Raw genomic sequence first — 13,279 nt, forward strand, 5'->3', positions numbered from 1 at the left:
GTTGAGGATGCGGACGGGCACCCTCCCATGACGAACATCAACCACCCCCCGGGCTGTCAAAATGGTGGGCCTGCTGTCTGAGTACACGGGTTCTACCATGGCTTGGTAGTCTCTACCTCTCAACCCGATTGCAGTCCGACACCAGATCATCATTTCACTTTTGGGAGGCATGGAAATGGGGAATGGATCACTGAGTCTTACGCTACCGATCTCACCACCAGACAGTTCTACCTGCTGCCGTCTCATCAGGGCTTTTATCTCCTTGTTGAGGACTCTCTGTTGGCTGGAACTAGCATTCACCGCCACCTGTTGTAGAATTACAATTACCTCTGAAAGACAATTTTCAATTATGTTAGTACCCACAGTTATTTTAGGGTGACTTTCATGACGGTCAATGTCCACAATAATCACTCCCTGTGCCGGCAGTTCAACTTTACCAATTTTAATGATCATCTCCTTGAACCCCATCTGCGGCACGGGTAAGCCATTACTGGCGATGATGCTCAAGTTACTGTCTGGATACCGTGTGATATCAGCATCAGTCCAATACTGCTTAAAAAGTACATAAGGGATAGTGGTTACTTGTGACCCAGTATCCAGCAAGGCGCTCATGGGGATACCATCCAGCACCACGGGTAAAACCGGGCGCCCCCCAACGTACTTATTACGCCAATTGTAAGGGCCTGGTGATCTTATGCCTGGGGGTCGGCCCTCTGCCCCAGGTTGGACCCGTTTAAATTACAGTACCTGGAAATGTGTCCGGGCTGGTTGCATCAACGGCAAATGGGCTGTCCATCCTCTGCGTAGCGGTCTGTGGGCCTCCCTCGGAACGACGGGATCCTCCTCTGTCGACGCCACGGGACATCCTCCGGACTTGAAGCCAGCTCGATGGGTCTTGACGGGTCCACTTGCAACGCCTGGACGGTCCTGGTCAACGCCGCGACGCTCCTGGTCAGCTCCTGGACTTGGTGGTGCAGGCCTTTCGACGGGGCTTGGTTCAGGGCCTGTGCATCAGCCTCCACGGAGTCCATAGAGGAGGGCGCCGCCTCCTGGTGGTAGGTGATAGCAGGGCGCCGGGGGTTTATAGCGCCACTGGTTGCAGATTCACGGAGCACCCTTATGGCCCTGTCCTTAAATTGGGCAAAGGTCAGGTCGGGGTTCTGGAAGAACATGAGGCGCAGCTGGGCCCTGTGGGCGCTGGACAGCAGACCCTCTATGAATTGTTCTGTTAGCAGCTTATCGGTTTCCTGCACACTGCCAGGGTCAGTTTGTTGAATAGCCCTCAAGGCTTCCTGCAGATTTAGGGCATAGTCACTGATGCTGTCCTGTGCCCGCTGCCTACATCCATAGAACCTCATTTTAATCTTAGCGGAGGTACGTGTATCAAAGGTACCCCGCAGGCGGGCCAGAATACCCTTCACAGTCCTTTTCTCCTCAGTGGGCCACGATTTTACCTCCCTCTGGGCTGCGCCAGTTAACTGCCCTGTTAATATGCTGACCTTCTGTTCCTCTGTCAGGGAATAAACGTGGAACAAACTGTATAGCCTTTCCTTGAAGTCAGTTAGGGCATGGGGCTCTCCCGAGTATTTGGGCAGCCAGGCCGCTCCAGGGATGTAGGGCAGGGAAAAGGGCATCACCGCTGCTGCAGCTGCGTTGGTGGTAGTGGGCTCCTCTGTGTCCGACATCTTCCTACCCCCCTAGTGGACCGTGGCCTACCTTCCGACGATCCTCTTCTGTAGGCCGCGGCTCCGCTGCTGCTCTGGACGAGGACCTGGCGTCGCACTCCGATGACATCAGCGTCGCTCTCTCTCCCTTCCAGGACCTTGTGCAGCGTCGGTGCGTGGGGCGGAGCTTCGGATCTCGTGCGGTTTTGACGTCCACGCCCCTCTTCTTCCCGCGCGGCGTCCTGAAGATGGCGTCCAATGGCGGGAAACAGCTGCGGATGGCGGGAAGACGGCAGAAGACGGCGGGAAACGGTCCAAGATGGCGTCTGATGGCGGGAATCGGCTCCGGATGGCGGGAAACGACTCCGGACGGCGGGAAACTTTGCCACAGGTAAGTTACAAAAGTCTTTTTCAGGCACGCAGTACCCGGTGGTTGCGGGCACGAAATCCTGCCGACTACGCCAAAGCTGACTCGCCCCCTGGGCCGTGGGGCACTCGGATCCGGGCAATTAGGGAAACAATGGGAGTAGTAGTGGCAACCCGGTTCCGTGGCTCAGGGTGGTCAGGCCAGTGGTAGTCCGTTACGTTCTGCTGATAATGTCCGACTACGCCACCCGTGGATTGCGGTTATTAGGAACCGCCGCTGCATGCAGACCGCTGGGGCCGATGAGGTGTGCAGCTAGGGTAGTGTGACTCCCCACGGGAAGAGTGCGGCCCCAGGGCAGTATAATGGATGGTGGGAGTGATGGTAGTGAGAATCCCAGTGCTGATAGTGCTGGAGGAGCAAGGAGAACACAGACAACAAGTTGCAGTCCAGGGTCTTTACTAAAACAGGTAAATTGACCCACAAACAGTCCCAGCTAGGAGGGGACCTGGATGTCTGAGAGCAACGGGGAAATTGGCCCTGGTCAGGGTGAGGGTGTAGGCCTACCGTGCTTTCTGCGCTCCTTCTGGCTATCTCCTCCTGATAGGGTAACAGCCCACGTTTCCGAGCTTTCCGTGTATTCTCGCCTGTATGGCCTGCGACGTGGGTTCCTTTCTGCTCCCAGCCTTGTACGGCTTTACTGGTCCCTTCGGTTGTGGCAGGGCCTCCAGGCTTCTTAGGCCAAGGAAAGTACAGTCCCTTGCGAACTGGTTCTCTGCTGGGGGATGTGGAATCCTTCCAGCCTCAGACACCAAAGTCTGGTAAAATTAAGTCTTTTCTCTGCCAAGACAGGCTCTCTTCGCCTCTTGTCTCTGGCTTGTGGCTCTCTCCTACTGCCACACTTCCTCTTAGGTGCAATCAACTTTCTGTCCCTGCTCCACTCTGGGACACGTCTCAGAGCTGAGACAGGCAATCCAGTTCTCTCTAACCCTGTCCCCAGTACCAGCTTTTATAGGGGCAGCCTGCTCCCCCTACTGGCCTGAGACAGGAGGCATTGCATGCTAATGTTCCCCTGACCAGAGAACCTCCCCCTTGCTCTCAGACACAGCTTTATTACACTTGTGGCATCCAGGTAGGGTGACACAATTCCACAATCTAGATGTTAGAAGGGCTTTACTACAGTACATATACATGAATAGTCAGTGGAGGAAGGACCACGCCTTGTTTCTGGCCTTTCAGGGGAGTAGGAAAGGTCACTGGGTGTCAAAGAGAACTATTTCTAGGTGGCCATTTGTCTAGCTTACATATCTACAGGTGTTCCGGCACCGGACGGTATTAAAGCTCATTCCACCAGAGCTGTAGCGACCTCATGGGCAGAGAGAGCAGACGTCTCAATTGACCAGACATGTAAAGCTGCTACTTGGTCTGCACCATCCACCTTATACAAGCTCTATAGGTTGGATCTATCCTCCTCTGACCTCACCTTTTGGAGAAGGGTACTTCAGGCGGTGGTCCCTCCCTAGGGTGCTCATATTCTCCAAAATTCTCTCAAGGTGTGCTGTGATGGGTGAGGGGAAAACACCATGGTTACTTACCGGTAGCCGGTTTTTCCTGAACTCATGACAGCACCCGTAGTTCCCCCCCCCCCCCTGTCTCTTTCTCACACCCTGGTGAGCACTTTTTTGGGTAATTATATATATATCGTAGGTGTTGGTTATGAGTCTAACCTTTTCTGGAAGTCCTCTCAATGCGCTGTAATCCAACTGAATCGAGGGAGAGGTACCGCCCTTTTATTTCAGATGGTTTCCTGTCCTTGGTGGGGCGGATCCCTCTCTCAATGTGTGCTGTCATGGGTTCAGGAAAAACCAGCTACCGGTAAGTAACCTTGGTGTTTTTGTTTTTCTTTTCGGTTTGGTGTTTTGATGGACCTTTTGAGTATTACAGGGCCCTATTCGGTTTACAGCACTGTAATCAGGCTCTCTTGCCCTATATTATTTTATGCTGCTCTCAGATTAAATGGAAAAACCTACTGACAGATTCCTTTTAATAACAAGAATAATATTAAATTAGACCTAGGTAGTCAATAGCCCACAGTGGAGACCAATAATACATATTCTGATCCTAGTTGCCACTGAAATGCCTTTTTTTATACAAGGAAGCTGGTGCTCTCAAAGTTCCTTCTTTAAAACATTTATATTATTTTTATTAACTGATGACATTTCTTTTAGATATTGATGAATGTAGAATAACACCGGACATATGTGGAACAGCAATATGCAAAAACATGCCAAGTACTTACACTTGTCTTTGCGAAGAAGGTTTCCTGTACGACGAATCAACTAAAAGTTGCCAAGGTATGCTTATATTAGGTTAAAAAGAGCAAAACTAAAGCTGTACATTTTATCTGCACATTTGTTAGACCTAGCAGCTCATTTGCAGTAAATTAATAGTCTTAACAGAACACTCTGGCATTTTTATATTGACCCTTTTGTTACCAATCATGACTTCATGTGGGTGTATTCAAATACCTGTCACTATATTCTGCCATTTCCAAACGCCGCTCTGGTCTTTTACTGCATCATGTGACTGCTATTGTGACCTGCTGGCTCAAATAGCATCTTCTGTGTGGACTGGAGGTCACATTAGCAATGTAAGTCTATGAGACTTTGAACAAGGCTCTCCTAATATTGTTGTACTGCAAGAGAAGACCATACCGTCAATGGAAAAGACAGAAGGCAGTAAGTTCTTTAATACACACGCACTAATTGGCAATAGAGGGGGCAATAAAAAAATGCAACAAGGTGGTCCTTTGTGGAATATTTTGGCAAAGAATATTTGAAAAAGCTGGTTTTGATAACAATACACACAGTACATGCAGACCATCAAGGATATTACTGGTGCAGTTAATAACTGCCACAAAGAGCAAACATTCTGATGGTATATAAAATAACTAGGCCGTTGAAGATTATTAATATTGTTTATAAAGAAAGCTGGATATATGGCATTTTTTAACATTAACATTTTCTTTTACTTAACAATTGTGTTTTTTTTTTCTTTATAATACAAAAATGCTGCAAAATTCCCGGCATGTACTGCTCATTGGTTGTACTAAAGATAAAATGATCACCAAAAAAGTCAGGAATAACATTGTGCTGGATATATCTTAGGATGAGGCCATATGGTGTTTGGTGGGTCTCATTGATTTTTAATGGATCCATGTGATTCTGTCAATGTTTCCATCATTTTGATGAAAAGAATAGTTTGCCATCAACATGTGACCTCAGTGGATGTAGTTGTGTTTACCTCAGTTGATTCATTATTATACAGCGCCATAATTAAAAAGTGCACAAAAAAAATAAAAACTGATCTGGCTGTCCCTGTAATGATAATACAGAAAAAAGCCACATACTAGCTACAAAGAAGTGGGCGGATAGCTGGCCGAATGGCGAGCATCCGTCCAAACGCACGTTGAAAACATCATATCATATCAAAAAGAGGAGGAAAGCTCAGCATATCATTGCAAAAAAGTATCTTTATTTAAACATGTATAGAGAAATAGGTATTAAGACCAGACAAATTGTAGGAAAAAGATGACTGAGTAGGACCATACTAATACTCAAATATATGCACTAATAGGACAAAGGTTTTAGCCCTTTGATAGAATTGCACACTAGCCCAAGGTAAAACATAAATCATAAATAGTGGAAGCCATAAATGTGCTATATATAATACAAGCATTCCACTTATGTCAGGTAAAAGGGTACTCTTAATGTAACAGAGCAAAACATTGCCATATGTCAAGGGGGCGCACAAACATCTACCTAATATCAGGGCAAAATATATAATGAGAAGTATGTTACCTGTAGAAAAATCTCACAGTCAAAATGGAGAGGAGGGGGAGAGAAGAGAGGGTGGTGATAACACGGAGCCAGACGCGCGTTTCACGGTAAAACCGCTTTCTCAAGGGCGGGTGAGGCCATATGGTGTTTGATGGGTCTCATTGATTTTTAATGGATCCATGTGATTCTGTCAATGTTTCCATCATTTTGATGAAAAGAATAGTTTGCCATCAGATGTGACCTCAGTGGATGTAGTTGTGTTTACCTCAGTTGATTCATTATTATACAGCGCCATAATTAAAAAGTGCACAAAAAAAATAAAAACTGATCTGGCTGTCCCTGTAATGAGTTTAAACTTCTGTGTTACCTTCTATTTTATTATTTTTTTTAGCTTACCTGCAGCTACACTTGTGGTTTATTATTATTTATATCCTTAACTTTCTGCCAGCTCTGTGAGCATTTGGACTACATTTCCCAAGATTCAGAAATATAGTCCTCACGCCCATCCTCTCTGCCTTCCCACTCCATCTACAAAGAATCATCCTGAGACTCCTTTACAGTCTCAAGATGGATAAATTGCTACACACACAGTTTCTCCTTCCTAACATTCCCCCCACTTCACCTAGTATGTGTTATTTTGCTACTATCCTGCAATCAATAATGTTACAGGTGCTGACACTGGCAACATACAGACTCTATGTACTGCATGGCAGCAATGAGTATTATGATGTTTGCATGTATTATATTGTAATCTAGCACTCTGGAACACCACGCACCATCCCCTCTGGTCAGTGTCACATGTTAGTAATATTACTTGTTCTGTGTGAAGCATGCAGTGTGCTCTCGGCCCTTCATCCCTTCCACCCTCTTTGTATGCATCCCAAATCAGTCTAAACATGCCTATGATCACAAGCTACACATCCATTGTCCTCACCGTTCAGAGCTCATCACAGAGCTGCTGGCTGAGCCGTTCAAGAAAGGAGCTAGAAGTCACATCATCACATGTGAGAGCCCACAGCAGTATTTTTATGATGTGAATTATTAAAGGGAATCTGTCAGCAGGTTTTTGCTACACCATCTGACAGCAGTATGATGTAGGGGCTGAGAGCTTGATTCTAGTAATATGTTACTTAGTAGGCTGTCTGTTCTTTAAATAAAATCAGTGTTTTATCAGCAGGAGATTTTTCACTAGAGGACTAGCTGCCTTGTGCTGTCTAGTCTTCCTGCTTCGTTTAACCCAGCACACATCACTGATTGGCAGCTTTCTGTGTACAGGAAGTTGCTAATCAGTGGTGTGTGCGAGGTTATAAATGGCTCAGCATTCAGGGCGCTGCTAGATCTGTAGCAAAGAAAACAATGATTTTATCAAAACTGCTGTTCCTAGTAAATTAAGTGATACATCACTAGAATCAGGGTCTTTGTCCCTACATCATGCTGCTGTCAGATAGGGTAGAAAAAACCTGGTAACAGATTCTCTTTCAGTTTCTTCATATGTGATCAGCTTTAGAGAGTTTTATTAATCTGTGTGCCTGGAAAACTGCTGTAATACCCCCTACTATGTACAGTTGTAGATTTAAACAAACCTAATCAACATAGCACTTTATCTTTCACAACACAGATATAAATGAATGTGAAGAGAAGCGTTGTGAACAATCTTGTGTCAATACTCCAGGAAGCTATTCATGTCACTGTGATGGGCGAGGAGGAGTAAAGTTATCACATGACATGAGCACCTGCGAGGTACTCTTTACGATGTATATTTTGTTAAGCATTAGACATATTTGTGATGCTCTAATTATGTATTCCTGTTATACTTTTTTTTCACTTTGTTGCCTACAGGACATAATTCCATGCGTACCTTTTGCAATGGAAAAGAGCATAAAATCTTTGTACCTTGGCAGGATGTTCAGTGGGACACCTGTGATCAAGCTTCGGTTTAAGAGAAAGCAGCCCACCAGGTGAGATTACTATGTTATAATAGATATAGCATGAGATCCGGAGATAGATCGCTGAATACTTTTTTTTATGATTGTGTTTGTTTCTGTACATCTTGGTAATTATTAATCTTACAAGATCTACCTTATGGATGCTATCCTTTTTCCTATGGCTCTTGTACACCTGGAATTCAACCTTGTCTGGGTTTTCTTTCTGAAAACCTTTCTTGACATTTTCAGCTTTCTCCATTAGGGAGAAAGGAATACTTGGCACAACTATACTCTGACTTAAAACTGACTTAAATTTGGCTGTAGAGTTTTACTTGTTGGCCCTGGTGATGGAAACAGTCCTCATGTCTTTCTCTTTAGTATTTCTTAACACTGAGAATAATGACTTTGGTGATTTTTATGGTTTCTCACTCCTCATTGACACACAGCTTGCACTGACGTTGAACAGATTTCTTCTTCATTCCTAACTTGACCCTTTACAGCTCCGATTGTTCTGTTTGTATAAAGATGGGCAATAACATCTTAAAATGAACATTGTTTGTAAAGTGTAGCTCCATGTTTCTACATGTAGCTAATTATGTAAACAGATTTTATACAGCAAAATGTCTTAATTTAAAGGAGTGAACTGACTCCACTAATGTTCTGTCTTGACATTGTCATCACACTGTGACTACAGAATTGAATGAATGAAAGTTCCAACACAAGATCAATGGTCTTTTTCTTTCAGAATCCATAGTTCACTCAGCATGCAATAATAGTGGTTTATACAGATAAACAGGACTACAAGACTCATCATACTGATTTCCTGTTCTTCCCATCTAAATTTTTAAATTCCTATCCAAAACAACAAACCTTTTCCAGGCCCTTCATACCTATTGGGTCTAGGTTTTATTTTCCCCTTTTGTGTGCTCTGTACATTTTTTTTTAATCAAATGATACCTTTTACTCTCTCATCCAGTTTATGCTGCCTCATCATCTTAAAAGTGTTTTAGTTGTCACTTTAGTTTAATGACGTATAATTTGCTATATTGTCTTTTCATGGACTTGAAATGTAAATTCTTAATATGTTTGTTTTATATCTTGGAACATATTAGACTTGTGGCAGAGTTCGACTTTCGTACGTTTGATCCTGAAGGTGTCCTTTTCTTTGCTGGTGGCCATCAGGGCAGCTCATGGATAGTTCTTGCTCTGCGAAATGGAAAGCTTGAGCTGCAATTGAAATATAATGGAATAGGACGAGTGACAAGCAGTGGACCAATAATAAATCACGGTATTTGGCAAACAGTGAGTATCTCACAGATATGAACACTGTATAGAATATGTATGATGAAAATCTCATAGCCTGTTTGTGCTAATATGACAAGTAGGCTATTATTCATATACACCTTTGTGATAAGTAATAGAAAATATAAATAGGTGCTACATTGAGTTAGTATGTTAGATTAGATCTGAACAGTACATATGTTAGGTAGAGTGCTCCCTTTTTATAGGGGTTTGCTTGTTGGGCACAAAGCTATTGCACTGTATATAGGTAAGTATGTTTGCTGGTTACTTGCCACCAATATCCAGGTCCCTTATTTTGTGAATGTTAACTTCACTTAGGGGGTCAATAAAATAGTGTGGCGTTAGTATTTAGAGGAAACCCATGAAGATGTTGAATGTGGCACAGCATACTTTAGTGTTTGTTCGAATCGAACCCGCATCAAAGTCAGGGACATGACATATGATGTAAATGTACATCATATGTTGAGAAGGGGTTAAGTGCAGGAGCTAGAGAGCACAAAAGCGCAAATAGGGCCTTATCTGGTTCAAATTTAAAAGGTTTTGCTAACCTGGTAGAGTTGTGTTCACACAGCAATATAGAGACATAGAAATACAGCTGCTGCAGGTCCACAGGTCATCTGGCTGATAATGTGAATAAAGGAATAAACGTGGATCTTCCGCGCTGCTTGGAGGTAGAAATGTAGATCCAGGATACACAGAAGTATATAAAAGAATTTATTAGTCTAATAAAATAGGAGTAATAAAAACCATAATCATACTTTTGTGTATCTTGGATCTGCATTTCTACATACCAGCAGAGCGGAAGATCCACATTTATTCCTTTATTCACTTTACCTTAAAGTAGTTATCCACCTTTGGTGAATTTTTTTTTTCTTTTACTTAAAGGCCCACTTACACTAGCGTAGAACTCAGACGAGTGCTCTGCGATGATTTATCGCATAGCACTCTGCCCACGGTTATTATACTATGGGGCCGTGCAGATCAGCAATTTTCTTTCTCATGCCGATTCAGTAAGAGAGAACTATCACATCTTGCTGCTTGTGGCTCCAATAATCGTACCACATGCACCCATACAATTCTATGGGTGCTTATGTAACATCAGACTGCACTCTAATGTTATCCAAGTGCAGTCCAATGTACGTGCACAGAGACCATAGAGAAGATAGAGAAATTACATTCTCCATCTTCTCCGCACCTGTGCTGCGATTCTCTCATGTCAGAAAATCAGATCATACTAAGATGACACTTGGCTCAAACACTAACAGATTGAGCCGAGTGTAATTGGCATAATCGGCCTGATTCTCTCGCATGAGAGAATCTACGGCCATGTGTCCCTAGCCAAATATATGCAATTGAGGCTAAAAATCATTTTTGCGATTGGGTTTCATAAAATTTTTTATAGTATTTGTGTTGCACTGTCTATTGCTGGCTGCAAAATGAATTAACGGGGTTGGCCACTATTTAACAGTTGTGTTGGGGGACCTGATTTTGCATATGCTCACTATTATATAGTAATTGCTTAGCATTGTCCAATTGAAAAACACCTAACAAGCTGTTTTTCTGTTGGAGGAGGATGATGGACTAATCACGTCACATGCTCCTTCAATAGGAGCCATTTTATGGACAGGAAAGCTGTGCAGTCTGCAGTAAAAAGTGTGATGCCTATATCATAGTAAGTGCCACAAAACCATGTCCTCAACACATCTGGTGAAGTGGCCAATCACTTTAGGTTGTCAGATACTTGAAAGGACACACCATTTTTAAAATCTCAATAAAGAAATTTCAATTTACTTGAAAATGGACCCAAGAGCACAGAAATGCATTATTTTTATTGTGATTTTAAAAATAAACTTCTTATTGATTTCGACCAACTGGACTGCGGTGTGCTGCGCATTCTTCGAAGTGTTCAAAATCTTAATCTCTTTCCTTTTCAATCCCAATGCCACACTATTAAATGGACTAATGAAGTATAATGTGTAACTCTTTCCTAAAGGCATTTTTCAAACAAAAAAAATAACAATAAATAAACTGTCTGTGCTGAATGCTCACCTCATGATGCCACCAAAGGACAGAATAAAAAGTAATTAATAATTCATTATTTTTCTTGTCATTCTCTTGCCCAGCTCTGTGCTGTATTTTAGTTTTGATGATGCTAGAGGAGAGGATGGGATTACCATCAACTACAGTTCCAATGAGATATATCCTCTCTTGTAGATGATGCCTCTATTATACAGTGCAAGGTAGTGCAGTAATCGCTTCCTGTCTTAACACACAAAACAAATCTGCAGCTAGACATTGCTGTATTATTATATTGCTCACTGCACAACCTGCTACCCAGCATGAGAAACAGAATCACTTCAGAGACACAGGTAGGGGTGAGCCCAGGAGCTGTAGAGATAAAAGGTATGTTATGTGTGCTGTACATCAGAGAGAAACAAGTGTTCAATGTACAGAACTTCACACAAGCAGGGACTATGTATGTCTCTTGCTTTCTTCCTTTTTTTCTTCTTCATAAATGATAATCTATAAATGTAGTCTTTGACAGTTGTGGTTGTAATACTTTTAACTGGAATATAGAAAACAGTAGGATAAAAATGTAAGTGCTAAAATTTCCAAAGCATGGGATCATGTCTAGTCGTCTGTTTGCCTACCGCATTACATACATCTAGTCTGAGTTACAAAATCAACCACTAAGTTAACGTTTCCCGCCAGCCTGGATCATATAAAGTTTAATGAAGATTTCCATGCCATCATGAAGTAACAGCATCATCTAGTTTGAACAGCGTTAGGGAAAAGTGAGTTTTGGTGATTGTAAATAGATACTTAAATTAGAAGACTTTTCTTTTGTGTAATTATTTTATTGAGTATTGGGATTAAACTTGTCATGTTGAAAATGGTATGTGATCTGCAGAGTTTTACAGACACTATCATCGGTGTCCCCACTGGGGCTCACAATCTAAATTCTATAGCGGTGTGTTTGTGGAGTGTGGGAGGAAGCCTGAATACCCAGTGGAAACCCATGCATACATGGGGAGAACATACAGACTGCTTGCAGATGTTGTCCTTACTGGAATTTGAACCCAGGACCTCAGAGCTGCAAGGCTTCAATGTTAACCACTGAGCCATCATGCTGCCTAATTTGTTGATTTACCTATTTACTGGAAAAGTGGCAATAAAACTTTCATTGTATTCATTGAAATCCCTGGTGTATGCATTTGAGTCCAGCGGGCAGTCCTACTCAGTGGTTGTCAGTCTTTCCTGTATGATTGTGCATATAGAGCTACCTGCCAATCACAGAGAAGGGCCACCAAAGTTATACTGATTTTGTTGCCAACAAACCCTAAGTTCTGTACAAAAGTTTTAGGCAGGTGTGGAAAAAAATGCTGCAAAGTAAGAAAGCTTTGAAAAAATAAAGTGTTTATTTTTATCAATTAACGAAATGCAAAGTGAATAAACAAAAGAGAGATCTAAATTAAATCAATATTTGGTGTGACCACCTTTGGCCTTCAAAACCACATTAATTCTTCTTAGTACACTTGCACAAAATCAGGGATTTTGTAGGTTTATAGTCAGGTGTATGAGTAACCAGATATACCAACCATCAATTTCATATGTAGGTTGAAACAGTCATTAAAAGGAATATCCAGGACTTAAAAAAAAAAAAAAATAATAATAATACCTAAGCACTAGCTGAGAGGTAGTTACTACCTACCTGCCTGTTGTGCCCGACACCGTTCTCCATTGGCATTGAGCGGTCACAGACTTCCGCTGACGTCACATCAACAGAGCGGCAGTTTGTCTTCCTGTTGACAGGGAGGGACTACTGGCGTCCTGCTGATTAACAGCTGGCTCTCCACTGCCTAATTGGGGAAGCCAGCTGTCAATTAGCATGATGCCAGTAGTCCCACCCTGTCAACAGGAAGAGAAACCTCTGCTTTGTTGACAGGGAGCAGCTGAATCTCTGGCAGGAGTAGTCAATGACTGGTGCCAGGTACAACAGACCAGTAGTTCCTCTGTTAGCAACTACATGTCTTTTCTTTTAAAGTCCCGGATATCCCCTTTAACTGAACCATAAACTGCTCGGTGAGGAAGGCAAACTCTGCTACAAAGGTGAGGTTGTGAAATACTATTTCATGTCACAGGTCATACACCATGGCAAGGCTTCTCCCAGGCAAAGACTTAAAG

At 42.9% G+C, this 13,279-nt stretch overlaps 1 protein-coding gene across 3 annotated transcripts in view; it reads left to right on the top strand.

Moving 5' to 3' along the window:
• The window catches only part of GAS6 (growth arrest specific 6), a 106,469-nt gene that overhangs the window by 81,306 nt on the left and 11,884 nt on the right, over positions 1 to 13,279 (top strand). For all 3 annotated transcript variants that reach the window (XM_073664850.1, XM_073664849.1, XM_073664851.1), the window contains exons 8-11: positions 4,257 to 4,382; positions 7,486 to 7,607; positions 7,707 to 7,825; positions 8,905 to 9,094. In XM_073664850.1, coding sequence (XP_073520951.1) covers positions 4,257 to 4,382; positions 7,486 to 7,607; positions 7,707 to 7,825; positions 8,905 to 9,094 — 557 coding nt within the window. The remainder of the gene's footprint in view (positions 1 to 4,256; positions 4,383 to 7,485; positions 7,608 to 7,706; positions 7,826 to 8,904; positions 9,095 to 13,279) is intronic.

This window comes from Phyllobates terribilis, unplaced genomic scaffold (genome assembly GCF_046119375.1).
Source record: "Phyllobates terribilis strain yellow unplaced genomic scaffold, ASM4611937v1 Scaffold_2__4_contigs__length_985480577, whole genome shotgun sequence".
Taxonomy (NCBI): Eukaryota; Metazoa; Chordata; class Amphibia; order Anura; family Dendrobatidae; genus Phyllobates; species Phyllobates terribilis.